Below are 27,594 nucleotides of genomic sequence, written 5' to 3'. Positions count from 1 at the left end.
ACCAAGATGCATGAGGGTTCAAGGAGACCGATTGATCGGTTAGAAGAAGGAAAAGAAGAAGAAGAAGAAGAAGAAGAAGAAGAAGAAGAAGAAGAAGAAGAAGAAGAAGAAGAAGAAGAAGAAGAAGAAGAAGAAGAACTCATAAACAAAATACCTTTTTAGAGAAAAACAATCGGTAGAAACAAAGTAGAGACTTGGTTCTTCAAGAATCTTGGCGTTCAAACTCTAAATTCTTCTCAAAGGATGACAAAATATTGGTGTGTGGAAGAAGAAAATTTGAGAGAGTGAGGAATGGTGGGGGCCGAAAATTTGGGGTCTAGGGTTGGGGTCTTCTCTTATTTATAGTGCTCAACAAGATCTTTAGGTAATTAGAATAGAATATTTGGTAAGATCTTATGAAGAAGAATTAACAAAAATAGATCCTAGGGCAAATCCCATAGGTTTCAAAATGGCTATTTATTTAGCCAAGATTTTGTCTTGAATATATTTTACGGAGTAGAATAAAATATCACGGAGCAAAATAAAAATAAGGATTCTCCCAACTTGGGCTGGTAATAGGCGTCCCTATGCCTATTTAAATAAGGCATGGATTTTTGAATATTAACTAAAATAAGGTAGGACAAGATCTCTTGAAGTATGGAAAGATTTGGTAGAATAATTAAATTCTAGGTATGGAAGGAAATCAAATAAGGGATTAACTAAAATAAAATAATTTCTTCCTTCTCACAATAGGTGATTTTCGACAATCACCAAGAAACAAAGGGCTCGATTTTTCTCTCTTCAAAAGGAAATATTCAGGTCTTGGATTTAATTTGGATAAATATCCCAAGAATTAAATTAAATCCGGAAAAATAGAATTTCTTCTTCAAAAATTCAAGGGGGTCGAAAATTTCAAGAATTAGGGTGACAAGTATTTATGGAAATTTTCTCTAATATTCTCACTCACCCTTAGACAATTAATTTACCACAAAATCTCATAATTTAATAAATCACATACCACATCATAAAATCAATAAGTTTGACTTTTCAAACTTTCAACGCAAACCCTCGACTCAACTCGACCATAGCATCACATGAAATAAATGCATTCACGACTCCACGTCATCAACAATTAATTCTAGGGCTCTAAAATTAGGGTTCTAAATTCCGAGATGTTACAGTATCAGTTGTTGCAATTTGGATGCAGTGTGAGCAAAACAAGTGGGCAAAATAAGGTCGTTTGCATCAATAAAAACACCGACTCTCGATATGTATACACCCTCGGAACCGGAACATGGCGGTGCGTTGAAGCCGGAGCTACTTCTGGTGTCATGTTCTGGGGTCAACCCATTTTATGTAATGACAACCTCCATTGGACAGTATATGATTCAAGGATCCTCATATGGGGTTGTTGTGGTTTTAACGTTGAAACTGAATGTTTTAGCATCTTCTTATTTCCCACCCCTATAAGAGATAAATGGGGGACTTTATCTGTTTTAAGGGACTGTCTGTGTTATTCTTATTATAACAAACGCCAAGATGAGATTGTCCTCTGGATGATGAAGGAATACCAAGTCGATGAATCCTGGACCATAGAGTACAAGATGAGTACTACTGGGTTTGATTATCCTTTCGTGGGACATATATGCATGTTGAACTAATTAAACTTTTTAAAGATGGTGATGTTTTGATGTTGCTGGACCATTCTATTCTAGTCTACTACTCCAACAAGACTAGAACTCTCCAACAAGTCAATATGTTGAACGATGCAGACTATGCCCTGATTTTCAATCCTAGTCTTCTCTCATTCAAGAGTTTCGGATTCGAGAATGTGATCTTGTTTTAGTCCATAAATGTAGTCTACATTTGTGTGTTCCTGTTGAAGATTTTTTGTTTGAGTAGTTTTCGAGTTCTAAGGCTTCTTTGTTATTTATTGTTCGGGTTTGGCCTTGTTGTGTCGAATAAAAATTGTAGTTTAATTTATTCGGTCGAATGAATTCCATGCGAATTATACACATAGTTGTTACTTACAATATAGTGGAATCATCTAACACAACACATCAAACAATTAACCACGCACATACAAATTTATAAAAGTAGTTTGAGGTTTTGATTTTGATTTTGATTTATATTCTTTTATTAAGAATAAGGTTGCATTTTCGCAATTAAAATTACAGTGTAGGCAATATTATTTTACAGATAAAAAGTAGGGATATTGGCATCTAATATCACGAAACTTTCAAAAAGTTGGTTTTTTTCCACGAACTTTAAAATTGGCAAATAATACCATGAACTTTACCCTCAGTTTGTTTTTTCCCACGAATGAAAAAAATCACACAAATAATATTATGATACGGATTTATTTTCGTAATTTCTCGACAATAATTTTGAGAGTTTCAAGTTTTTCAATCATTGAAGATAGTTTTTCTTGAAGCACACCCTCCAAAATTGATCTCCAATCTATTAAAATAACATGAATTTTTATTCGTGGGAAAAAACAAACCCGGAATAAAGTTCGTGATATTATTTGCCAATTTTAAAGTTCGTGGGAAAAAACCAACTTTTTAAAAGTTTCGTGATATTAGATGTCAATATTCCTAAAAAGTAAAGTAAATAATAGGAGTATAAAAAGTGCTAAGAAGAGGCAAAATTCTAGGTTTGGACCTGTCTGGAAAACCCAATTTGAAAAATGGGACACTTTTTCATGATGAAAATGGGTGTTACACGTTGTCAGAATGAGTAATTATTAAAAAACACAAAAATAAATATTTCCTAGTTCGTTTTTTTGTTAATAGAGGAATTTTATTTTGGCATGGAAATTAAAAGTACTGTGTTAAATGGAAGGTGAGTACTGTGTTAAATGGAATGTGAATAAAATAAGAGAGAGTAAATTAAATTTATGCTATAATCTTAATCAAATCTTAAATAAAATCATAAATTTTCCGTACAATATCATAAATTTATGATATACTTTATCAGATCACGATTATAATGATTTTATAAATAAATCTTATAAATCTATTCATATACTTCATTTTTTTTATTTATTTATCATTAAATCACCCCAATATCACTAAATCATGAAACTAAATCACGTCTAATCTAGGGCTGGCTAAATATACCGTAATACCAAAATACCGCACTTATCGTATCGAAAAATACCGAAAATACCGAATTTGCGGTATACCGCAAGTTGTGGTACGGTATGATACCGTACCGATAGATTTCAGTACGGTAAAGGTATAGATTTTCCTATACCGTGGTATACCGCATTTACGATATTTGCCATAAATTCGATATATTGTTGTATTCAAAATTTTTATAAAAAATAATTAATATGTTAAAATCCCTAACCCTACTTTCATATTTTAGTTCAACCGCCCCCAACCCCAAACACACACACACACAGATGTTAATCAAGTCAATTATATATATTTGATTGTGGCGTAGTTTTAATCTTTCGGATATTATTTAAATAGGTGAAATTTTATTTTAAATAGTTGGCTATAATAGAATTTTTTTTGGTATGAAACACAAGTATTATGGTATGCCATACCTTATTTTAGTATATCGTACTCGGTATGCCATACCTTATTTCGGTATAACGTAAAAGTATGGTATACCGCATAGACGGTATGGTAACGGTATTGTAAATAATCATACCGAATTTTCGGTAAGGTACAGGTATAACATTTTCTCATACCCAGTAGCGGATCCAAGATTTATAAACGGAGGGGGCGAAATATATATTAGTAGGTTGGTTTAGGGCGAAAATGACAATTATTATCGATTTTAGGAGCGACGTCGGGGCAAACGGAGGGGATGGACATGGTAATTTTATGCCCGAAAGGAAATTAGTCGTACGGAGGGGGCGACCGCCCCCTCCTGCCCCCTAGATCCGCCAGTGTTCATACCACATGGCATTCTCGGTGCGGTATACCGTACCGTGCCAACCCTAGTCTAATCATCAAATCACTCCTAATATTTTGTTTGAGTTTTGTGTTATTTTTTGGTTTTGTATAGCAACTTTAAAATTAATATGTCAATTACTAAACTTTTGATTTATTCTCATTTTGCAACAGATTTTAAGTTTCTGCTGTCACGATCGCATTTTACTAAGGATAGTAAAACATGGTTGACCGTGGGGATGAGAAATTAGAAGAGGGAATAGAAATAGGGGAAGAAGATATAAGAGCAATTCATAAAATAAAAGAGAAACATAAAGGGAGTACTTAGATAAGGTATACTCAATCACATAAGGATTCGAGTTTAGAGGTTCATACAACACGATTTATTCAAATATCAGAGTCTTAGGGGGAAAGTAGAAACTAGCACAGCGGAAATGACTGAAACACGGTTCCTTGTATGAACACATGAACCTCCGAGAGTACTGCATGATTTAGAAATAAGCCCATTTGATCCAGTACTCTCCCTTTCATCGCAACTCAACCTGCACATATGTTAGGCTGAGTACAAAGGTACTCAGGTACTCAGTGAACACATTGTCGAAATATACACATATACATTTATAACTGGGACCCGAATTCGATTCTTATTTTAGTTGACATAGCACATTTGGTATAACCAACACAGATAGGCATCATTACATAAAACCAAAACAATTTATGGCAAGACAATATCATTTGCATAAATATTTTCTCAAAATATTTCATATTTTCATTTGTATATAAGTTAGAAAGTTCACCTTAAGACCTTGCAACTTTGGTAAAGAAATACCTCCTCCTTGGGATATTACTTCCTTGCAATTGCCCTAGTTAAAGAAAATTAATACTACTATTTAGCTTCAAAATAAGTAAAAGTAGATGTTGTGACATCCCAAACCCAAAACATGCATCAATTTGTATATTGATATGCATCATTTATCATTGCATATATATAATATTATTTACATAATTATATGTTATATGTGAATAAGCGTGTATGTGTACGTTTAAATAGCTAATTTAAGTGTGTGCATACATGTAAAAATGCGTGTGTGTGCATGGAGTGTTTTAGTGCTTGGAAATATATAGTATTACATGGGAAATGATAGTTACCTAAATCAATATAATATAATATAAATAATAGTAGTAACGTGTGTATATTTTTTATGGGATAAAATAGTAATAGTATTCATGTACGTATATATATATATATAAATTTGGATATGTGCATGTTTTTGGATAAACTAAGATTGGTATACATTACATAAATATTAAAATAACATCCTTTGATGGAGTAGATAAATGCAAAATATGTAAACTACATTAATGTTATATAGTAATACAATTAAAGTGATAAAATATATGTATGAATGTAATTAGAAAATGCATTAATATTTTAATATTCAACCGTTAGTTTCCATCACATTAACTTTATCTAATTAGTAATAGAATTAAATAGAAAGTTTCCAAAGTGATAAACGTACAACCTGCTTCTCCGAATAAATTACACGTATATCCACGTGTGATCATAAAATTTTGCATGTTCTGATATTATTTTAGTAAAGCAAAATTCTATAATAGGAGTATTTAGTTTAGCCGACTTTGACCTCTATAAATATGTAGTGTATGATTAAAAAAAGGAAGGAAGGAGGAGAAAGAGATATCATTTGTCTCACTATTGCTTTAGCAAATTTATGTACAGAGGGAGTTAGTGCAAAGAGAGGGTTTTGGCATTCGAGAAAAAAGAAAAGGATATAGGTTTATCATTATAGTTGATCAGAGATAGAAGAAGAGAACGATAAGATTTTTGGCTTGAAAGATTCGAGAGCTGTAAATAAGGAGTTGGAATCGATAGCTCAGGTGTGTATAAATCACACTTTTAATTTTATATATTTTATGTGATTGATTGCTATGTGTTAAATTGGAGTGAATATTTGAATTATATGATGTGAGCCTGAAATGGTTGTGTTATTTGATATTGATGTTGTAAATGATGTGGATATGTGATTTGTGCAATGAATATGTATTGGAATTATTATTGATGACATATGGGTATTTAATTGGTGCAATGGATACGATTGATGCATGGTATTGGAATTTTTTTGAATCATGGAATTAAAGAGGATATGTGACAATCTTGCCCTGGGTCTGATATACAATAGAAAAAGACTTACGGGTCATATTCAATGATAATGGACCTACGGGTCAAAGAATATATGCAAAGAGGGACCTTCGTGGAAAGGTCAAATCAAAGAGGGGCCTTCGTGGAAAGGTCAATATGCAAAGAGGGGCCTTCGTGGAAAGGTCAAAAAGCAAAGAGGGACCTTCGTGGAAAGGTCAAATAATGAAAAGGGACCTTCGGGTCTTATACAATGGAAATCCCGGGCAGATTCCAGGCTTGATCTGTCACAGAATATGTAACGCCCCGTCTTTCGAACCCTAATTTTGTGACGTGAAAATTTTTGCATTAAATGCTTTTAATGCTATGATATGTGGAATTAATTGATGAGTGATTTAACTGCAATATTCTATGTGACCTAATTGCGATTTTGAGTTGAGATAAACTTGTTGAATATGTGACGTGGCTATTGAATAGTCAACATGGTGGAAAATATGACGTGGCCGTGGAATGGTCAAAGTCGTTGGAAAATGTGGAATGGAGGTGGAACTTCGAATATGTGAATATTTTGATGTGGGAAGAAATAATATTTTTGGTGAATTGTTTTTCTAAGGGATGAGTGAGAATTAAATAGGAGCATTTTTTAAGTATGTGGAATTTTCGACCCTCCTATTTATTGGAAAGAAATCCTATTTTTCTTGGATTTAATTATTGCTTGGGATAGTTATCCGAATTAAATCCAAAGTCCGGATATTCCTATATATTCCATGAAATTTTCGAAATCCCTACTAGTTCATGGAGATTTTCGAAATCTCCTATTTTATGGGAGAAGGGATTATTTTATTCTATTATTGGATCTCTTATTTATTTTCTTCCATAAATAAATTCAAATATCCTAGTATATCTAGCCATATCCAAGAAAATCTTGCCATATCTTATTTAAACAATATTTGAAATTGATTTCCTTGTGGAGAATCAATAGGTCACGCCACTTTCTACTTTTTGAGAGAAATATTATTATTTTATCTTGCTCCGTGATATTTTATTCTACTCCGTGAAATATTCAAATTAAATCATATGCTAAATAAATAGCATAGAAATTCAAAATCCCTTTATTTCTCCTAGAAAATCACGCCAATTACAACTACCATATCTCCTCCAATCTTTTAATTATTTAATTGTGGGATTAAATCTTGCATTCTATAAATAAGAGTGAGAGACTTAACCCTAGCACACCAAAATCACGCCTCCCACTCTTGGAAAAACCGTCTCCCACTTCTCCATTCTCTCTCAAATTTTTCTCCTACTTTCTGCATCAATTCTTCATCTTTTGGAGAAGAATTGAAGCTGAAATTCAAGAATTCATTGAAGAATCAAGATTCTACTTGTTTCTACCGTTTGTTTTTGCAAGAAAAGGTACTTCTATTATTAATCTTTTCTTCCTCTACCGATTAATCGGTGTTCTTGAGTCCACATGCATGTAGAACGAGTGAAGGGGGAAATTAATCGGTGAATTTGGATGCATGTGTGTGTGTGGGTGTGCACGCCTCGGTAGGCGTGTATGTGTGTTTGTGTGTGTGCGTGTGTTGTGTGTGGGAAACACTCATGCGTGACACGATTTGATGATAAATCTGGAGTTGTTGTGTGATAAAAACGATATGATAATCGTACATTGATTCTGATTGTTGATTTTGGAAATAATCGAAGGAAAAAGGGAAACGAGAGATCATGCATTATTTTAATCCATGATTTGAGACTTATTTGAAATATATGAACTAAAGGTGATAGTTCGCGTTCCCGGTGGGATATCAAGAAGAAGTGCATTTTTGTTGAACTCGAAAGAAATCGAGGTGGGCTTTATTCTAAACTCTCTTCTATGTGCAAATTTATGATGTTGGAGAAATAAGGGTGGATTGAACTGTTATGCCATGCCTATAAATTATTTTGGATATTGTGTGTGCCTGATGCCTAGATTGTGAGTACGCTCCATTAGGCTACAGTGGCTATGATTAAACGAATTCGGGTCTGAGTATGGGCCGCAAGCCCTACCAGGCTGTGTACACGGTGGGATCGGGAGCCGTCCTTGCTAGTCGGCCGGTCTCGTGGGCGAAAAGTGTGGCCACACTTTCGTCGCACTATGAAATGATGATTGATGAGAAAATGGGAGGTATTATTATTGACTGGCCAGTCCATGATATAATTTTGTGATATTCGATGCTTATCTTTAAATAAATGCAAAACTCGAGTTCACTATGGTAAGGGTGGCATAACTATAAAATGTTTTGGCATGAGACCACTGAGTATGTTTAAAATACTCAGCCCTGCATGTGTTTTCCCTATGTGCAGGTTGAGCGGCGATGGGCGGTCGGTGGTGTTGAGAAGATTGAATCGAATAATATGGATGGTTGGGTTTGAGTGTAGTTGTGTCTTCATACATGGCTTCGCTTCCTCTTGGAAATGTTTCCGCTGAATATTTGAAACTATTATTTTTGGTTGTGGTGAACTTGATTCTTTGTTTTGGAATGAGGGGAAATATTGCGTTTTGTTGGAATTATGCTAAACCTTTGACTTTTGAGCCTATTCTATTAAGTCTTGATTCTCGTGAGTTAGTCGTTGACTTATTGCCTTGATGCTTCATTAAATTCTTGGTCAAATCTCTTTAATTGAAACCCTAGTCTATGTTCTTGTTGCACTTAAGTTCGCCTAGTTAACAGTCGCCGCATTTATTATACCTTAGAAATGTCGGGCTGTTACAGTAATAAAAAGAATGGAGAGGCATATGCATATGAATATTAAATTGTTTATGATATTTATTACTTCCGGTGATATATGTTGGTGAATGAATGTATTTGATATATGTATGTGGAATTAAAGGTAAGGTTTATATACACTGAGTTGTGGCTCATATAAACCACTAATATTTTTTTCAGGAATAAGATATCAATGATTCGTGGGTTGATATGAGTTACAGTTATTATAAGGGTCGGCGGCTGACGCATTTTGGCAACTTCTCTTCCTCATCATTTTTTTTTGCATGTAGATAAATGTATAGTATATAGAGTGGTGAGAGGGTCCCACTACGGATTAGAACGTTTTGAAATATGTACTTGATAAATGTTAATTTTTGAAATGATATAATATATGTGTTTTATTTACTTGACGTGTGAATTATTTCTTTTTAAAATTTTGAATTTATTTATAGTAAGTGCATACGTTATAAGGGTTGAGGTGTGACAGATGTCATGCACCTAGGATCATATCTCGTCCCATCTATCTATTTATACATCTATAAAAGGCGAGTTTTGGCCTTCTTTTAAAATATTTATAAGTTTTGTCCTCATTATAAAATATTTAAAGTTATAAATTCAATTTGAATAATTATGTGATAACTAATTCCTTCCAATAACTATTGAATACAAAAACGCCTTTGATATTATCATTCAATTTTGGAGATTCTATGACCAAAATCGTTTTATTCAGCTAACAGTTCAAATGAATAATGACTTATCTTTGATTGCTATAACGTATTTCTCCATTAATTGCAGATTATCATTGGAATTTAATCCAATAAAAGCCCATAATATAAAGTAGGGTCAACCAGAGCCATTATTGCTCATTTAATTTATAATAAATGAAATTAGGCTAACTAAAAGTCGATAGAAAAGAATGCCAAAAGAGAGAATTTCAAGCGCTATCAGAAATTCTATAAATACCAAATCTATTAATCAAAAGTTTCATGACCGTGGTGGTAAAAAGATTGTTGTCGGCATGATGTTCATGTAATGGCGCTGCTACCTCATGCGTGTGTTGTGTAGCATTCCATACAGCTTGGCTATCAACAACAGAGTACACTACACATCCACCTAAACTTTGGGCAGCTGACGACTATAGTTCTACTTATAAAGTCGTACAAGGGCGACAGAGAGCGACAACTAGAGGAGGCAGAGTAAAAGTTGATGGAAAAGTGAAAGATTCCAGCGGATGAGTGTAAAAAGTCATGGAAAAGTGAAAAGTTCCTGAAGAAAATAGAGCGACACAGAATGAGAGGGAGGCGCTCAACTCTTCGTCTCTTTTCATGACAAGGGTTTTCGAAAATAAGAGATCAACTTTGATGCAAATAAATAGGCTCCACCATCTTCCACTTTAAATACCATTGTATCTCAATTCTCAACTGATTACCAGAGATTATGATCAGATTTGAATGGAAAATTTGTATCATCAAATATGGAAGAGGAACCGAAATGTGGGGTCAAATTTAGTATGTTTATTAATTATTTTAAATTTTTGGGCATGTGGATATTATATATGTATGAATTAGATTTTGTATGATAGATATTGTTTTTCATTTTACAAATATTATTTTGAAATAAGTATGAAAAGAATAAAATAAATTCACATGAGTTTGATCTACGGCAACAAGTGATTGTAGTTGAATACGTAGAGTTCGAAGAATGTTCTTATTGATGTGTGTGTAACTTTTAGTTGTCAAACTTATATAATGATATGAATTTTTATTTAGTGTAGTAAATTGTTACTATTATAGACATTTACGAATTCAAAGAACTGGATATAATGACATTGTTTTTATTTTATAAAAATGTGAATTCTATTTCAAATTTGTGGAAGGAGAAAATCAATTCGGTCGTGCATCGCACGGGGTGCCACTAGTACATACTCCCTCCGTCCCAGAAAGATTGTCCCATTTTTTTATTTTCGTACGTCCCACGAAGTTTGTCCCATTTCACTTTTTATCATTTATGGTAGTGGACCGCATATTCCACTAACTCATTCCTACTCACATTTTATTATAAAACTAATATATAAAAGAAGGACCCACATTCCACTAATTTTTTTCAACTCACTTTTCATTACATTTCTTAAAACCAGTGCCTGGTCAAAGTGAGACAATCTTTGTGGGACGGGGAGGGAGTATATAAAAGACTAGTTTTGAGAGGTTTTGAATAACTATTTTTGTGTAAGGGATGTAAATGCAATAATTTAAATTAAATTTTGACTAAATAAATTTTGTTGTGGAAATTTTAATGTAGCTGTTACAATGATTATTCCCATTGATTACTTTTAATTCCTTTCATTGTTAGTAAAACAATATATTTTTGGAATTGGACCAAATGATGTAACCCCTATTAGAGCGTGCCATTAAATTACCTTAATTCTGCATCTAATATTTAATTATGCATCATTTTCAAATACATAGTAAAAAAATAATTTCAATTATTTGCTCACAATTTAGTGAATGGCTCTATACTCTAATCCATATATTGGACGTTTTTTAAACCGTCAAATTAAGCAATTAAGAGTATGAATTCAATATGATTATACCGATGATTTGTAACTTTTTTAATTTATATCATATACTAATTTTTGTTTTAATTACTATTTACTCTCTCCGTCCGCGAATAGGAGTCCCGTTTTCCCATTTTAGTTCGTCCGTAAATGGGAGTCCCGGTTCACTTTTATCATAAATGGTAATAGAGTCCCACTTTCCACTAACTCATTTCACTCACATTTTATTTAATATTAATATTAATATATACAAGTGTGACTCCTATTCCACTAATTTTTTTCTACCCACTTTTCTTAACATTTCTTAAAACCCGTGCCGCCCATAAATGAGACTCCTAATGGAGGACGAAGGGAGTATTAGCTAGATAAATGTTCTTTTATTTTTGTGATGTATAGTTGCATTTGAAAGGTTTTAGAAATTGTTGGTGATCTTTGTCTATAAATACATATTATATCATTGTGGAAACCATAAATGAGACGGAGCAGGTGTCATGTGAGAGAGTGAAAGACGAAGAGCCGAAGATGTGAATCAGAGGTAGTGGAGAGAGTTGTGCAAAATATTAGTTCATATCTAAGTATTTTCTCCATGTTAATTTATTTTATTGTACTAATGTTTATATATGTGTGTTTTTTATTTGTTTTGTTGTTCATTATTTTATCTGTTATGGCAATATCATTGTCCTAATTATATTTTTTAGCTGTATATTAAATATTTATATCAATTAAATATTGATAGTACTTTAATATTAAAGTGCATTTGTCAAGGATGGTAATTTTTTTTGTGGTAAAGACCCATATAAGTATTGTAATTAACAAATATTTCCATGTTGATTTAACTCAAAACTTATTTAATTTTATATTTATAAGTGGAGTAACATATTGTGATTATTACGTATTATATTATATTTTTAATAGGGATAACTGCTCCAAAAAGCATGAACTTTCCAAAAAGTTTGGTATTTCCCACCAACTTAAAATGTTGCACCAAAAATCACGAACTTTGCCGGGTTGTGCAAATTTCCCATCCGACCCGACCCTGTAGTTTTCTGTCAAAAATTTATCCAACGTGGCACAACTCCGGTATGACCTGGCAAATCGTCAATATAACATTTAAAACGACAGCGTTTTATTTTTGTTTATTGAACTAAATTAAAAATTAGGAATTCACTCCCTTCCTGCGATTTCACGATTTCACTCTCATCGCGGAGAAGTTTCTCCGTCCATCCCGTCGCGATTTCAACATCAACTGAAAACGAGGTTAGTTTTTTGGAAAGACATTGTCGAATTCATATTTGAATTCGATTTAGGGTTCTATTCGAATCGAATTTCTAGGTTCAATTCCAATGTGGGTTCAATGTGATGCTACTTTTTATGCTGAATTGGAATCGTATATCTATTAGAATTGTGGGTGTAATTGGAATTTGATTTAGGGTGTAATGCTGAATTGTTGGTGTAATGTTGAATTGGGGGAATTTGAATGGTAATTGTATTCCAATTCTGTTGAATTTAGGGTGACAATTCGACCTTGTATGCTGATTTTGGCATGAACATAGATAGTTGAACAAGTTGAATTCGGCCAGATAGTTGAATTGGTTTGCATTTGAGTTTAAATATTTTGCATTGGCCATAAATTTGATGAGCACAAAGAAGTTTGCAGATTTGTTGAGTTAGAATTGAATTGGAGTCTGCCACTGTCCAATAACTATAATTTGAGCATAAATTTGATCTGTTTTGGTTTAGGATGTCCACGTCGTCGTGTAATATGAGCCATGGGAGTTGGCCAATACCAAAAGTCATCGTTTGTAATCACGGAATTGAAGCTGAAATTGTAACATCGAAGACGGATGCCAATCCTGGACGGCGTTTCTATCGGTGCCATATTTGGAAGGAGGATGACTGCAAGTTCTTCCGCTGGATTGATCCATCTTTGTCAACAAATCAAGAGAACTATATGAACAAATTGAAGATGGAGAGAGATAGCATGGAAAAGGAATTGCAAGCAAGAGTTGCTATGCAGGATATGCTAAAGGAGAAAGTCTGTTCGAAGGAAGTTGAATTTGAATCACTCCAAATGGTGGCTGAAAATTTGCGAAGACAAAACAGGAAATTGAAGTATGTCATTTTGTGTTTATGTGTCGTGGTCTGGCTTCTTATATAGATTATAAGAGTCTAGATTATGTAGTATGGAATTAGGGACTTATGGTGGCAGAAAATGTAATGTTGTGTAATTGTGGCTGAAAATTGTGCCATGCTATGATATTATTTTGCCGTTTTGGTGTAATGGACTAGGGACTTATTTTGTTGTTTCAAGTGTAATGGACTACAGACTAATTTGTTGTTTTGGTGTAATGGAGTAGGGACTTATTAATTCATAATGTGTAAATATCCACCTGGAGCTGGAACAGGGGCTAGCCATGGCTGGAAATTTAGTTGATTATCACCCATAATTAATCTAAAACATAGTAAATCATTCATAAGTTCAGTTACAAAACTATAAACTAACTGTACACAACTAATTCAAGAATTTTGCAAATATGGAAACATGATACCTGCATGTTGCACTCATTTATAACCTATCACAAATCAGCCTGCCTACGTAGTGAACAAAAATAATCAAGTTTGTTTTTTAATGTCAACAACACATCCCAAATGTCAACAACACATCCCAAATATTACCAAATGTCAACAAAAAATCCCAAATATCTCCAAATGTACCAAACATTACAACACCAAGCAGTTAACAAAATAGAAACAAACAAAGAACATCTTCAAGTTGCACTTTGTTGAGTAGAGCCTACTCCAGCAGTCGGATTTGCTCCAGCGCTTCCTCTTCCTCTACCTCTCCCTCGAACCGTAGTCGATGCTTGTGGCGTCTTACGAGGCCTTCCCTTTTTTGCCTGTTAAAAATTGAAGTATCTCACAATGTATTCAACCAACACACAAATCAATGTATTCAAGTAAAACAAAAACCAACCTTTGGTTTCTCTGCCACATGCACAGTCTCATTCTTGCAACTCCTTGAGTTGTGGCCTTCTTGGAAACAGTTTTGGCAAGTCATGACACATATCTTCCTTAGCTTGTTTGGTCTGGCCGGATCCTTCTCAAATGGGTCCCTCGTCCTAACCTTCTTAGGCCTACCAGGCATCTTCCTAACATGTGGTGGGGTGACTGGAAAACCCTCAGCAACGGGCCATAATTTGACTCCATTCACAGCTGGTAGGCCATATCCATATGCCAACTTATACTTGGTCACAGAAAAGTATTGGTGGACAAATTCATCCACATCCCGCTTAAGGAAGTTAATAGCAGCAATACCATGCAAACAAGGGATGCCTGTTATATCCCACTTCCTACAACCACACTGCCTTTTTGAAGGAGTCACAACAAATCTGTCATCAAAGTGAGTAACTTCGAAATTTCCCCCTAATGCAGGTATTGTCGTGCAATTCCTACTCTCATATACCATTGCATTTATTTTTTTCTTAATTTTTGGACACACTGTTGAACTACTTTCAGCTGCTTCAATCTCTACAGCTTTTCTATACAACCTCTCCATAAGTGTTATTCTCATCTCCTCAAGCATGTCTATTATATGTTTATTTCTAGCCTCCAAAATGTATGCATTGAAACACTCACAGACATTATTGAGAATAGCATCAGAGTATTGTGTGGAGGTGATGAAGGCCTTACAGAATTTACTCGGGTTCCTGTCCATTAAATCAGCAAATGCTTGCCCATCTTCATTCTCTAACTCCTTGCATGCCAAGTCATACTCCTGCATGTAGGTGCTTCTAGCAAGCTTCCAAAAAAGCTACTTCAGTTTAGGACCCTTGTGAACTTTTTTCCAATTGGCATAGATGTGTCTTGCACAATTTCTATGCTCTGCCAATAGGATAAGCTCCTTGACTGCATTCTCAAGCCCCTACAATCATAAATATTTGTGTAAGTTGTAATTTAAGTATTTAGTTAATGCAAAAGTAAAGTGTCAGTTTAGATCATACCTTTTGCTGATCACTTATAATAGTAACTCCAACTCCTTCACCCAAGTTCAGCTCTTGCACTAGAATGTTAATGAACCAACTCCAACAAACCTCGTTCTCAATTTCAACTACTGCCCAAGCTATAGGATACATTTGATTATTCCCATCAGTTCCCACCGCAGATAACAGTATGCCACCCAAGTAAGTCTTCAAGAAAGCCCCATCCAGTCCAATCACCCTCCTACACCCTCCTTGAAACCCTTTCTTAAACCACTAAATCCAATGTACATTGACTTGAACACAGCACCTACATCCACATGTACCTCAAACCTACCTTCTTTGTCAGCTCTACTCAACTCAAGTACATAGCTCCTCAACTTGGCATAATGATCTTCCACTGATCCCTTCAACAAATCAATAGCTTTTCTCTTTGAATGGTATAGCTTCCACCTTGTGGCCTCAACAGCATACCTCTGCATTAGATCCCTGCCTAAATCTTTACAACTCATATTTGGTTTAAGCTTAAAGACATGAAAGTATTTTCTAGCAATCCAATTGGATGTAGCAATTTTATTTCTCATTGCCCTAGGACAAGTGTGAACCCCATTCTGATTTTTCATTAAAAAGACTCCTGTCTTCGTCACTCGACTCCCAGATATCATCCATTTACAAGGACTCAAACAACCTGCTTCAAGTTGCTTCTTAGTTGCTCTTTTAAAATGAATTTGCCATCCATTCAACACTGCATTATCTGTCAGTGCGTCTCTAGCTTGGTGCCCATCAATAAATCCCATACCAGCACTGAATGTGAGAACCTTATGATCACATTTTGGATCATACATCACTTTAACATGTCCTTGTCTAGATCGTCTCCCTTCATCTTCAAAATCAGTGGAATCAGAGTAAATATCATCCTCTTCAGAATTTTCATATTCAGACACATAATCACTCTTTTGTCCTCCATTGACTATCCCCTGGAACATCTCATCAGTTATTACAAAGGGCTTCTTTCTCTCTTTCATCTTCTTTCTGCATTGTGCATATTCTTCATCCTCAGACACTAGCTCATCGGCTTCCATTTCATCATCAGTCTCCTCATCATCAGTTGATGGTATATAACTGCCATCACAATCACTCTCATTCTCACCTTCTCCCAAAACCTCATTACCTGATCCAACTCCCTCATGTCCAAGACCACTCAAATTGTTCTCCACAGAACCACTCATATTATTCTTCTCCACAGAACTACTCATATTCTCCTCTACAGATTCACTCAAACTCTTACTCCCACCTTCACCAGCATTATTATCCACAGTTGTGGCCATTGTCTTACTCACAGATTCACTCATCTTCTTATTAAATGTTTCACTATCATGCTTCTTAGTAGACTTGACCACCCTCTCACTACCACTTCTACCTCTACCAAACGATATAGCAACACTCTTACTAACACTTTCAACAAGCCTCTTCTCCACTGATTGAACCACATTTTCTCCCACATTTTTTTCAATCACAGTCTTACCCTTGCTCGTAGAAGTGTTATTTCTAATTTTTGTGGCAGATTCAAAGTGACTCTTTTCAACCACACTCTTACTATTTTTTTCAACCTTTTCCACTACCCTTTCTCCCATTCCCACACTCCCACCAACAACATATATGCTACACATTCTGTTAAAACTAACACTTAGATTAGCAGATAGCATCTCCATCACCTCCTTATCACTTTTTATATCTACGTGGATTGCTGACGTAGAATTTATAAAGGTGAGTTTGCTCCATGTGTGAATCCCTATATTATTCAATTCCTCAACCAAGTCAAAATACCCAAATCTATCTGGGTCTAGATCACTTGCCTGAGCCATTCCACCACCAATGTATTTCTGAAACTTGCCATTTGGAATGAAATGTCCTCCATGATGAATATAGAGGCCAAAAACGTCGTCTCTGAACAAATTCAAATTCCAGATTTAGAAACTGTACACAAACTATATTTATCACAAATGTAAAAAAGAAATGAGATACTTGGCAGGAGAGCTAATCAAACTATATTCAATGAAGCTGAATTACAGAATGCACTTAGTCCCCTCCAAAGGGGTCACTGCTATCCATGATTAAATGTAGTAGGAGTACTTTGTTCAGTGAAGCTGAATTACAGAATACACTTAGTCCCCTCAAAGGGGTCACTGCTACCCATGATTAAATATAGTAGGAGTATGTAAGTTTCATGATGACACTGATATAATTAATTTTTGCATACTGCAATTTATGATCTATTAGTGATGCATCCATTTATTCTGGCACCTACTGACATTTTCCTATGGAGGGACAAGAAACTAAGATTTGAAAGTGGAAACAAAGAAGAAACTAAAGTAAACAAAAATGCCTCTCAAAAGTCATACTTCCAGATTCATACGATGCAAACACATATTTAGTAAACAAACAGTAAAGTGGAAACAAAGAAGAAACTAAAGTAAACAAAAAACCGGTGAATCAACTTCCAGATTCATACAATTCAAATTGAGAAAACTGAATCGAGCAATCTGAGTACAATTGAGCAACGAATTTAAAACGAAATGCATAACTTACGGAGTTGGCGGCGCCATCGGAGGTTGCGGTCGCCGTCGCCGTCGCCGTCGCGGTTGCCGTCACAGTCGAGGTCGCCGCCGCTGAGCAGAAGATAAGATTCAGAAGTTGAAGTTTAATTTTTGATGTTAGGGTTTTCTTGATTTTTGTCTTAGTCATTTTTGCATCTTCCAATTCCAATTTGGGGGTGGGTGAAAGGGGGGTTATGTTAGAAGAATTTTTTTTAATTTTAATTTTTTTATTCCATGTCATTGTACATATCAGCATCCACGTCACCATCCACGTCAGACATATACACACGTCAGCAATCTACTTCGCCGGAAAACCCGACTTGGGAAATCGGAGCACGTTGGCAAAGTTCGTGATTTTTGGTGCAACATTTTAAGTTGGTGGGAAATACCAAACTTTTTGGAAAGTTCATGCTTTTTGGAGCAGTTATCCCGAATCTAACTATATACTCCCTCCGTCCGCAAAAAAGGCCATATTTACCATCTTTTATTGTCCACAAAAAATAGACCAAGTTTAAAAAAGGACTCCACATTTGCTACCTAACACAATTAAACACTACTAATAATATGGACCACACATTCCACTAATTAACTCTACTTCTCTCATACTTTACTAATTTCACATTAAAATCCGTGTCATTCTCAATGTGGTCTAATTTTCGTGGAAGGAGGGAGTATATTGATTTCCAAGATATTGCAGTTCTTGGAAATTAATGGGGGCTATAATTGTTAAGGCTTGTTTTATTAGACTTTTTAAAATTAGATATTATAGCAATAAATCATAAAATTGTAATTATATTTATAAAATTATTAGTAATTAATCTTTTATTAGGGGCTACTATAAACTGAAATAAAAGAAAAAAAAAATCCCCATAGAGGCCCAAGCTAGGATGAGGAAAATCTTGATTCCTTCAACTAGCTAAACTTTTTCCTTTATTGATATCTCAAAATTGACCCTTCACAACGTTTGAGCAACACTTGATTAATATAGTTGGCATATACCCTGCAGGCCTCAAATTGACATTAATTAGTTTAATTATTTAACTGATCCATTTTTATTTTATTTTGTATACATGTTTCATTACATTGGATGTTGCATAAATATTGGGCCAGAACATTCATGAAAAAAAAAATCCAGGTAACGTGCAAGGAATGGGTAGCGCGTCGACCTTCCCAGTTCCCACAATCCCGTTCACCAGTTGACGTTGCGGCGAGCTCTCCTCCTCCGCATTCCATTGCCATGGCTAACCAAGTTAACAACGCCGGCCAACCTTTACTATATATATAAAGAAGGTTAATTAACTAATCATAGTTATTAATGGCGATGAACAGGAAATTAAGGAGTGGCAAAAGGATATGGTCTTTTTAGAGAAGCTGATGATTATATAATACTCCCTCCGTCCCAGAAAGATTGTCCCAGTTCATTTTCTGTACTATTCTCTACATTATTTTCTTTTTTTACTTTACTTTCTCTCTACTTTAACTATTTATTATTATTTTTGCAAAACGAGTGTGAAAAAGGAAATGGGACAATCTTTTTGGGACGGAGGGAGTATAATGTTTATATGATCATCAGATATGGCGTTGGATTTGGTTGGCAAGTATGAAGTATCCCAATCTGGAATGAAACAAATAGGGTCCATTCAGATATTTGATTTATGTGTTATCTTATTTTTTAATTTACCGCATAAAAATAATACTGTATAAAAATCAATACTACCAATTTTAACTAGCATTTTATCTCTGTAATGTGTTAGCTACGGCCCATTTTAATTTTGTTTCAAGTATATATTATCCAAATGACAAAATAGTTATTTGGCCCATATGGCCATACCATAATTATATGTGTCTATTTATATGTATATTCATCTATTTTTCTGGCATCAAAATTGTGGATATTCATTTGCGGGATCTGAAGATTAAAATTTTTGTTTCATTTCATAATAACATTGCTTTTACATGTCATAAATTTCAAATATTTGATCTTAATTATATGTTGCATAACTGATCATTCAGACTTTAAAATATAATTCAACAGACCAACATATGTGGGAAATCTACACATCAAAAAAGAGTAAAGACACACAGTGAATCTAAAAAAGCACAAATTTACCCATTTAAAATATTTATCTGTGATCCTAATAAAAGCAGAAATCCACGTACTCCCTCCGTTCCCTCATAGTTGAGGCGGAACTTTTCGGCACGGAGTTTAAGAAATGAATGTTGAGTGTGTTAAATAAATAGATAAAAAAGTAAGAAAGAGAAAAAGGTTGAGAGAATAAAGTAAAAAGTGAATAAAGTAGAGAGAATAGAGTAAGAGAGAGTAAAGTAAGAAAGAGGAAAAAGTTACTATAAATGGAAATGACTCAACTATGAGGGAACTTCCCGAAATGGAAAAATGACTCAACTATGAAGGAACGGAGTGGGTACTATTTAAGAATACTCCCTCCGTCCGTGAATAGGAGTCCCGGTTGTATTGGGTGCAGTTTTTAAGAAAAATTTGAGTGCAATAATTTAAGTGTGTGATAGTGGAACGTGGGACGCATTTATTATTTGCTTTATTCTTTGGAATAATGAAATCAAACATTAAGAGAGAGAGTGAGAAATTGCAATCAAAGTGGATTAAAATTAATTGCAGCTTCTAAATTAAGGGAAAGTGGGGTCATTTCTTATACTCCCAAGATAAAATGTCTAACCGGGACTCCTAATGGCGGACGGATGAAAATGGCCAACCGGGACTCCTATTCGTGGACGGAGGGAGTATAATTTTTAGAAAAACGCGGAGCGACGATTACAATGTCGGAATCTACACATTAAAAAATTAAAATAGTCACTTGTATTCCTAAAAAAGCAGAAATCGAATCATTTGAAAAGGATTTGTGATCCTAAAAAACATAAATGTATTTCTAATTTTTTTTAATGGTTGGTGATTTGGTTCCATTATTACTATACGTGAAATTCTCTTGCCCTTTCATTCTCGTTTAGAACTAATTTCAATACAAAGTTCAATCAGAAAAAGCTAGGTAATCTTCGATTAAACATATGGATTATATTGTAGTATGACAAAAGAATAATTCTATATACGCAGTTAACATTCTCAAAATTTGATTATATTTCTCTACAATAGAGGGATCCCACATGCCCTGGGCCTATAAATTTGTTTCTTTTGTTCTCATTACTCTAATTAATTAAGGTTAATATTTTAATCTAAGTCATATATCTTTCATATAATACTAATTAAAAATTCAATATTATGATTATATAATAGGAGTACTATATATTAAATTTTAAAATAAAGTAAAGCATTAGGCACATAAAGACCCTGCAGTTAGAATAAAGTCTAGATTTGCTTCGGATCGGATTGAAATGTTGGCAATCCTAATAAGTTTGGAGATAACCCACTGCACACTGCTGCAGCGATAGGAAACAACCGGGCCGGGGCTGCGGAGATGCTGTCAACAGATATCCTAACTTGCTCTACCTTTCAAACATTTATAACTATTTCCCCCATCACTCAGCAGCTGATTACGCCATAACAAAATTCTCCGGTTGTTAATTTCCAAAACCACTATTGCTTAATGTGAGTATTAACATTGTGAAATGTGCATATTCCACTAGTCCACGCAAGTGCAAATTGGTCTCCAATCCATAGTAAAAATGTTCTATTAGCTTTATTTACACACTATTACTACCAAAATAATACTATTTCCTCCGTTCTTTAAAAATATGAATTTTTGAAAAAGTACGATTTGATAGAGTAAGAAAGAGTAGAAAAGAAAAAACTGATCGAAGAACTATTATTGTAAAATGAGTTTCATTTTGTTAGAGAAAAAAAATCAGGGCAAATAACATGGGATATATGGAGTACTATAATAACTATACCACATGCTATGGCCTATAGATTTGCCTTCTTTTGTCGCATTAATTAATTAAAGTTCAATTCCAATTAATTGCAGTCAATATCCTAATCTAGCTTAGATAATAGTAATAATTTTGAAATAAAGTAAAGCATTACCCATTAATTTTCTATTGATAGATTATCGCATAACGTGTTCTTTAAGTTATACCATCACTTAAAAGACCCGACGGTTAGAATAAAGTCTAGTTTTTGCTTAAGATTAAGAATTCAAAAGCAAAGTAAGAAATATTTAAAAAAAAAAAAACAAAGCTTTGTGATCTAAGAAAATAAATAGACCAAAATGTTAGTAGAACAAGTTAACTAGTTGGCTTCAAATCATAGTGATAACATATGGCTACCTTGGCATCAGCTAACGTGGCGAGCTTCGTCTCCGTGAAGCTCAGTCGTGACGGACTTGATGACCAATACAACTACGAGACATGGAGCGAGCAGATGTCGTGCCTTCTCGAAAGCCAGGACTTGATGGAATTCATCGATGACACACCTCCCCCACCAGAAAGCCGTGACGACAAGTGGAGGCGGACCGATAGGCTCATCAAGGGCTGGATTCTTGGAGCGCTCAGCGACGAAGTTATTAAAACTGTTGTTAATTTGCCTAGCGCAAGTGCTGTGTGGATGAAGCTCAAAGATAACTTTTCTGAAACCCGATCACCTTCGCCTTCGCCTCCACCTCCCCCGCCTTTCGCCGCCGTCTCTTATAAAGGTAACAACACAATAACGCCACAATGCTGTTGATTTATACTTATATATTTATTGCACTTCTAAATACTTCCCCTAGGTCCACACTAAATAAGTGCATATTTCTACTTTCGACTTTACACTGTATTGTTACACCACATTTCTTTATAGTCATTTTATTTTACATCTCTTAAATCAACAACAGTAAAAATGTGGACATTATTTTATGGATAGAGGAGTACTAGGAATATGATCAAAATAGAACTAATTCTTAATGCAGAAATGTAGAATTATCATTATTTGACAACGCTTAGTTCATATTTAGAATCCTGATTTAAAAAATATATGGAGGTCATTTTAGATTGTTTTAGGTCATAGTACTTCTAAAATCAACCCTAAAGACCTTAGTAAAATGAAGTAAAAATAAACTTAGTGATATCTAATAATAACATTTCTGCAGTTGTATATTAGTCATGTATTAATAGTGAAGGTGGTAATAAAAATAGGAAAAAAGTGGCGTGAGGACACGAAATTGTACAAAAGTGCACTAAGAGGTGATTGGGAGACGGCTAAAAAAATTGTGGATGAAGACCCCAGTGCCATCAAACTGAGAATGGGCTTCAATTTAGAAACAGCCATCCACGTCGCCGCCACCGTGGGGAAGCCGGAATTTTTGTCGAACCTACTGGATTTGATCTCGGATGACGACTCTGTATTAGCCTTAATAGATAAGTTTGGAGATAATCCACTGCACTATGCTGCAGCGATGGGGGACTACGAGGCCGCGAAGATACTGGTCACCAGATATCCTGACTTGCTCTACCATTCAAACATTTATGGCTATTTCCCCCATCACTCAGCAGCTGATTTCGGTCACAGGAAAATTCTTCAGTTGTTGATTTCCAAAACCAATCATAATCATCTCAATAATCCATTTGCTGATGGTGGAGGACGTTTTCTTCTAGAATTGATGATTTGTGCTGACCTTTTCGGTGAGTAATTCATCAACATGTATGTATAATTAATCACTCTTTTAAACAAATCAACTGCTAATTATATATACACATATGAGCAGATATAGCATTGGAATTGGTTGACAAGTATCCTTCTATTGTCACGGTGGATCCTCGTCGGTCTATTGGTCCAGTTCTTGTTAGAATAGCTAAGAAGGCCACAACATTCTGTGTCGACGATCAATTCAGCTTTTGGAAACGTCTCATATGTAAGTAGTACTACTAATTAATTGGTCGCACTTTTCATTTTAGGCAGTAAACTTTGGATTAATTTTTTGGTATAATTAAATTAGTTTTTTTAAATATAATGAGTGATCACTAAATAAAGGAACACTTAACTTACGTAAACATAATTAATTAAATACTTTAATTCTTACTTAAAATAGAAATAGTGTAAGTAGTTTGGGATGAGCCGAAATAGAAAAGTGCAAGTAACACGGGACAGAGGAAGTACTATTTAACTCCATATTTGTGTTTGCTGAGTCATTCTTGAAATTGAAGGTATTTTGAAGATGAATATGAATCCAAAATCATTTGACATTGAGAACCAAACTATTCTAGGTAAGTGATTCATGTCCACTTCTTACAAACATAGTACTTATATGGTTTTGATCATCTGATTTCTTTAGATACAGAGCATCCATGGTGGCGCAAACTTGTTCTCAAATTGCACTCTCGTGGAGTTATCAAATACTTGGGTAATAAATACTACTACTACTGTTACTTATTGAATTGAGGACTGCAATTTATATTACTATATGATATGTTTTTTAAATCATCCTATTTCCAGCGTTTGGCATTAATAAGTATCATGAAAAGATAATGCTGCGTAAGAAAGCACTCGGGCTTGTGAAATGCTTATGCAAGCACATGGAATCGTTAGACTATGATCTTGCATCAGGTATTTGCGAAATAACCATTCTAGCCGCAGCCAAAGCAGGAAATCGTGATGTTGTAGAAGAAATTGTTGAGGTCTATCCTCTTGCAATTTATTTTAGGAATTCTTCTAGTCAGAGTTTTATCCACTTGGCCGTAAAGAACCGATGTGAGAAAGTGTTCAATCTCTTGTATCAAAGCACAACATACGACTATTCAAATGAAATCGACAATTCCGGTAACTCTATCCTTCACTTGGCCGCACGTTTGGCACCCACTCACAAGCTCAATTTAGTATCGGGCGCAGCTCTCCAAATGCAGCGTGAATTACAATGGTTTCAGGTATATTCATATTTATACATAATATCTATAGAAAACTCGTAAGTTTATTACTCATGGTTTTCTGGTGTTTAAACAGGCCGCTAGTAAGTTTATTTCTCCTTATATGAAGGAACAAAAAAACCATAGTGGGAAAACCGCTAAGATGATATTTACAAAAGAACACAAAAAGCTAAAAATAGCAGGAGAGAAATGGATGAAAGATACGGCAACCTCATGTACTATTGCAGCAACATTGATTGCCACTGTTGTGTTTGCTGCATCGATCACAGTTCCCGGCGGCAACGAACCAAAGTTTGGTTATCCTGTATTCCACAATTCAACTGCGTTTACAGTATTTGCAGTTTCAGATGCAGTTTCGCTCTTTACATCCACCACTTCGCTCTTGATGTTCTTGTCCATCCACACATCGCGATATGCAGAAGAAGACTTTTTATATGCTTTGCCCAAGCGACTATGCATCGGTCTATTCACCCTTTTTGTCTCCATCCTATTCATGATGATTGCCTTTAGTGCGACGGTGTATCTAGTGTTTGGGCGGAAGAAGTCGTGGGTTCTGTTGCCTGTGGGTGCACTATCTTGTCTGCCCATTTCTTCATTCGTGCTGCTGCAGTACCCACTTCTCAGGGATGTCATTTCTTCCACTTATGGCCATGGCATTTTCGGCAAGAAGAAGGATCGTCCATTTCCCTAACACCACTTCCACCACTTTTAGATATCATCATTACTTCTCTTGTTTTATTTTTCATGTCCGGAATCGGCCACTTAATTTAACATTGTTGGAAATAAATATGAGAGTCTCAAGATTGTGGGAAAGAGTACCTTTGGAGTCTCAAGGGAATATATAGTTATTATGGTAGAGTCCCAAGTTCATAAGTCCCTAGACACATTTACTTCTCTAGTCCTATAAATAGAGATGTACAATGTATCACAAAGAACAATTCAAATCAATCAAAATGTAGTCTTCAAGAGTTCTTGAGTATTATTTTCCGCATTTTATTTTTCAACATGGTATCAGAGCAGGTTCGTCGATCCCTCGCATGGATCAATCTGTCTCTATAGCAATAAAAAAAACTCCCAAATATACAGGAGAATCTACCCAAGTATACCAAACAACTATGAAAATTTTGGGTTCAACCCAAAAAAAATGCTACCCAGAAATTAAAGGTCGTGGTCATCGTCAACGCAGAAGAGCCGGAGACGGGGATGCACAATGGGCAGCGAAGTGCCCACTGATGATCGAGCAAATGCTTGAAACTTGAGCGACAACAGCGTCGCGGTAGGAACAGAGACGGCCTGAGGGCGTCGCAGCGGCTCTGGCTGCGAGGAGGTTAGGCGAAGGCAGCAAGGTGAGACTCTGTGCCAGCAGCGCAGCGGCGGAGACTCAGCAACCAGTTACTGCTCAAGTTGTCGGGAACGCATTTGTGTCGCAGTATTATCACATATTGCATCAGTCACTAGAGCTTGTTCACAAGTTTGAGGAGGATAACTCCATGAACTTAACCACCATTATGCAAGCCCTCAACCAAAAAATTGTTTTGCTCCATTCAATGATGGAGAAGATGCTGATGGAACAGCCACGGCCAAACTCTTAATCTCCGAATCAAGGAGAGAATTGCCAAGGAAGAGGCGGAACAACCAACGTCTATGCGGTGGCGAGGGGGAGAGAGATAGCGTCGCCACACAGTCGATGTGAAGCTCATGGTGGTCTACCAGAGAGGTGGTCGCCGAGCAAGAAAGAGCAACCGGCAACGGAGAGTCTTGCCATAACACCAAAAAGAATGACACAATGAAGAGGGCACAAGCCCACAAGAATGAGTGATAAATCGTCCAGCCGAGGGGAGAGAAAGCACACAACCGAAGGATTACTCTTCGAACTGCGGAAAGAACCATCTATGGAAGAACAGCCACAGTCAAGAGTCGTTGTTGGTTGCTAATTGAGTGGCGCCGCCCAACCGCCATGGAGAGAAGTAAACAGGGGGAGAAGATGTATCCAACTGAACAATCATGTTGGTGAATCTGCCGTGATGAGGGAAATCTGCCGTGATGGGGGCAAGAGGAGAAACCGAAGTGAAAGAGTGACCGGAGAAGTCTCACCGCTGGCTGTTGGTGATGCAATTCGTGAAGGGACGACGACAACTGATCTAATAGCCGAGAAGAAGAGGCTGCTCGAAATAGTGAGAATTCTGGAGAGAAAGGGAGCTGCTCAGATAGGCCTGTGAGGGAAAGCAGAGTACACTCCAGCCTATTTCACGATGAAAAGGATAGGCAATCACTGATGGTCGAAGGAGGCCCGATCCCGAACTGAACGGATAACAGAGATGAGGCCGAAAACCTCCACCCAGGAAGAAGGAAGGAAACGCTCGAGGTGGTGAAGGCGACAATCCACCGCCATCCAATGGCTGTAATCCGACCACAAAAACGGCTCAATTCCGAGAGATTCTGATCAGCGCAGTTCAGATAGAAGGGAGTGGTGGCACGATTGGTGAAGAGCAGCTGCGACCCGGTGAAGCGTCGTCCACCGAACAAGTAGCGGCAAGTTGTTGTTGGAGGTGAGAATAGAGAGAGAAGAAAAAGAAGGCGCCGTTGTCAATTTGGGTTTGCAAGAAAATTTGGGCTTGCCTTATTGGGCTCAGATGAATTTGAGGCTGAATGGGCCAAGAATAGCCTTCCAAAAATGAATGAAATTGGCTCATGGTTTGAGCCGTGAATGAAACTGGCTCATGGTTTGAGTTGGGAATGAAATTGGCTCATGGTTTGAGCTGGAATGGACCGAGAATGGTCTGGAATTAACTCCTCAACATGAGTCAAAAGGTAAGAGCCAGGTAAGGTCGAGTTTGGTACTCGGTTAA

The 27,594-nt window shown here is 35.8% G+C and overlaps 2 protein-coding genes and 2 long non-coding RNA genes across 4 annotated transcripts; 3 read left to right on the top strand and 1 right to left on the bottom strand.

Moving 5' to 3' along the window:
* The first annotated feature begins 7,426 nt into the window (after positions 1–7,426).
* On the top strand, positions 7,427–8,420 carry LOC125199579. Its single transcript, XR_007172604.1, has 3 exons — positions 7,427–7,458; positions 7,824–7,892; positions 8,389–8,420. It is a non-coding gene; the product is annotated as an uncharacterized LOC125199579 (long non-coding RNA).
* Positions 8,421–12,496: 4,076 nt separating this feature from the next.
* On the top strand, positions 12,497–13,627 carry LOC125199582. Its single transcript, XR_007172605.1, has 2 exons — positions 12,497–12,603; positions 13,087–13,627. It is a non-coding gene; the product is annotated as an uncharacterized LOC125199582 (long non-coding RNA).
* Positions 13,628–14,114: 487 nt separating this feature from the next.
* Positions 14,115–15,127, bottom strand: LOC125199586. The gene is made up of 2 exons (XM_048097560.1): positions 14,321–15,127; positions 14,115–14,243 (listed from the first exon to the last, which is right to left on the bottom strand). The coding sequence occupies exons 1-2, from the start codon at positions 15,125–15,127 to the stop codon at positions 14,115–14,117; spliced, it is 936 nt and encodes a 311-aa protein (XP_047953517.1).
* A 7,039-nt stretch (positions 15,128–22,166) lies between these two features.
* LOC125199585 lies at positions 22,167–25,698 on the top strand. The gene is made up of 7 exons (XM_048097558.1): positions 22,167–22,539; positions 23,021–23,506; positions 23,590–23,736; positions 24,029–24,088; positions 24,157–24,225; positions 24,318–24,745; positions 24,822–25,698. The coding sequence occupies exons 1-7, from the start codon at positions 22,167–22,169 to the stop codon at positions 25,434–25,436; spliced, it is 2,178 nt and encodes a 725-aa protein (XP_047953515.1). The 3' UTR covers positions 25,437–25,698.
* The last annotated feature ends 1,896 nt before the right edge of the window (positions 25,699–27,594 follow it).

Source organism: Salvia hispanica, unplaced genomic scaffold, assembly GCF_023119035.1.
Source record: "Salvia hispanica cultivar TCC Black 2014 unplaced genomic scaffold, UniMelb_Shisp_WGS_1.0 HiC_scaffold_567, whole genome shotgun sequence".
NCBI classification, from domain to species: domain Eukaryota; kingdom Viridiplantae; phylum Streptophyta; class Magnoliopsida; order Lamiales; family Lamiaceae; genus Salvia; species Salvia hispanica.
Note: the sequence above shows the minus strand (reverse complement) of the source record. Positions and strands in the feature narration are given on the sequence as shown.

Bases quoted from the DNA above. Each gene is read 5' to 3' on its own strand.
- LOC125199586 (XM_048097560.1), bottom strand. From the start codon at position 15,127: ATGCAGGAGTATGACTTGGCATGCAAGGAGTTAGAGAATGAAGATGGG. The intron at 14,244-14,320 runs GTTGGTTTTTGT...AATTTTTAACAG, and splicing joins ATGTGGCAGAGAAACCAAAG to GCAAAAAAGGGAAGGCCTCG.
- LOC125199585 (XM_048097558.1), top strand. From the start codon at position 22,167: ATGGCTACCTTGGCATCAGCTAACGTGGCGAGCTTCGTCTCCGTGAAG. The intron at 24,089-24,156 runs GTAAGTGATTCA...TGATTTCTTTAG, and splicing joins TGAGAACCAAACTATTCTAG to ATACAGAGCATCCATGGTGG. The intron at 24,226-24,317 runs GTAATAAATACT...TCCTATTTCCAG, and splicing joins TGGAGTTATCAAATACTTGG to CGTTTGGCATTAATAAGTAT.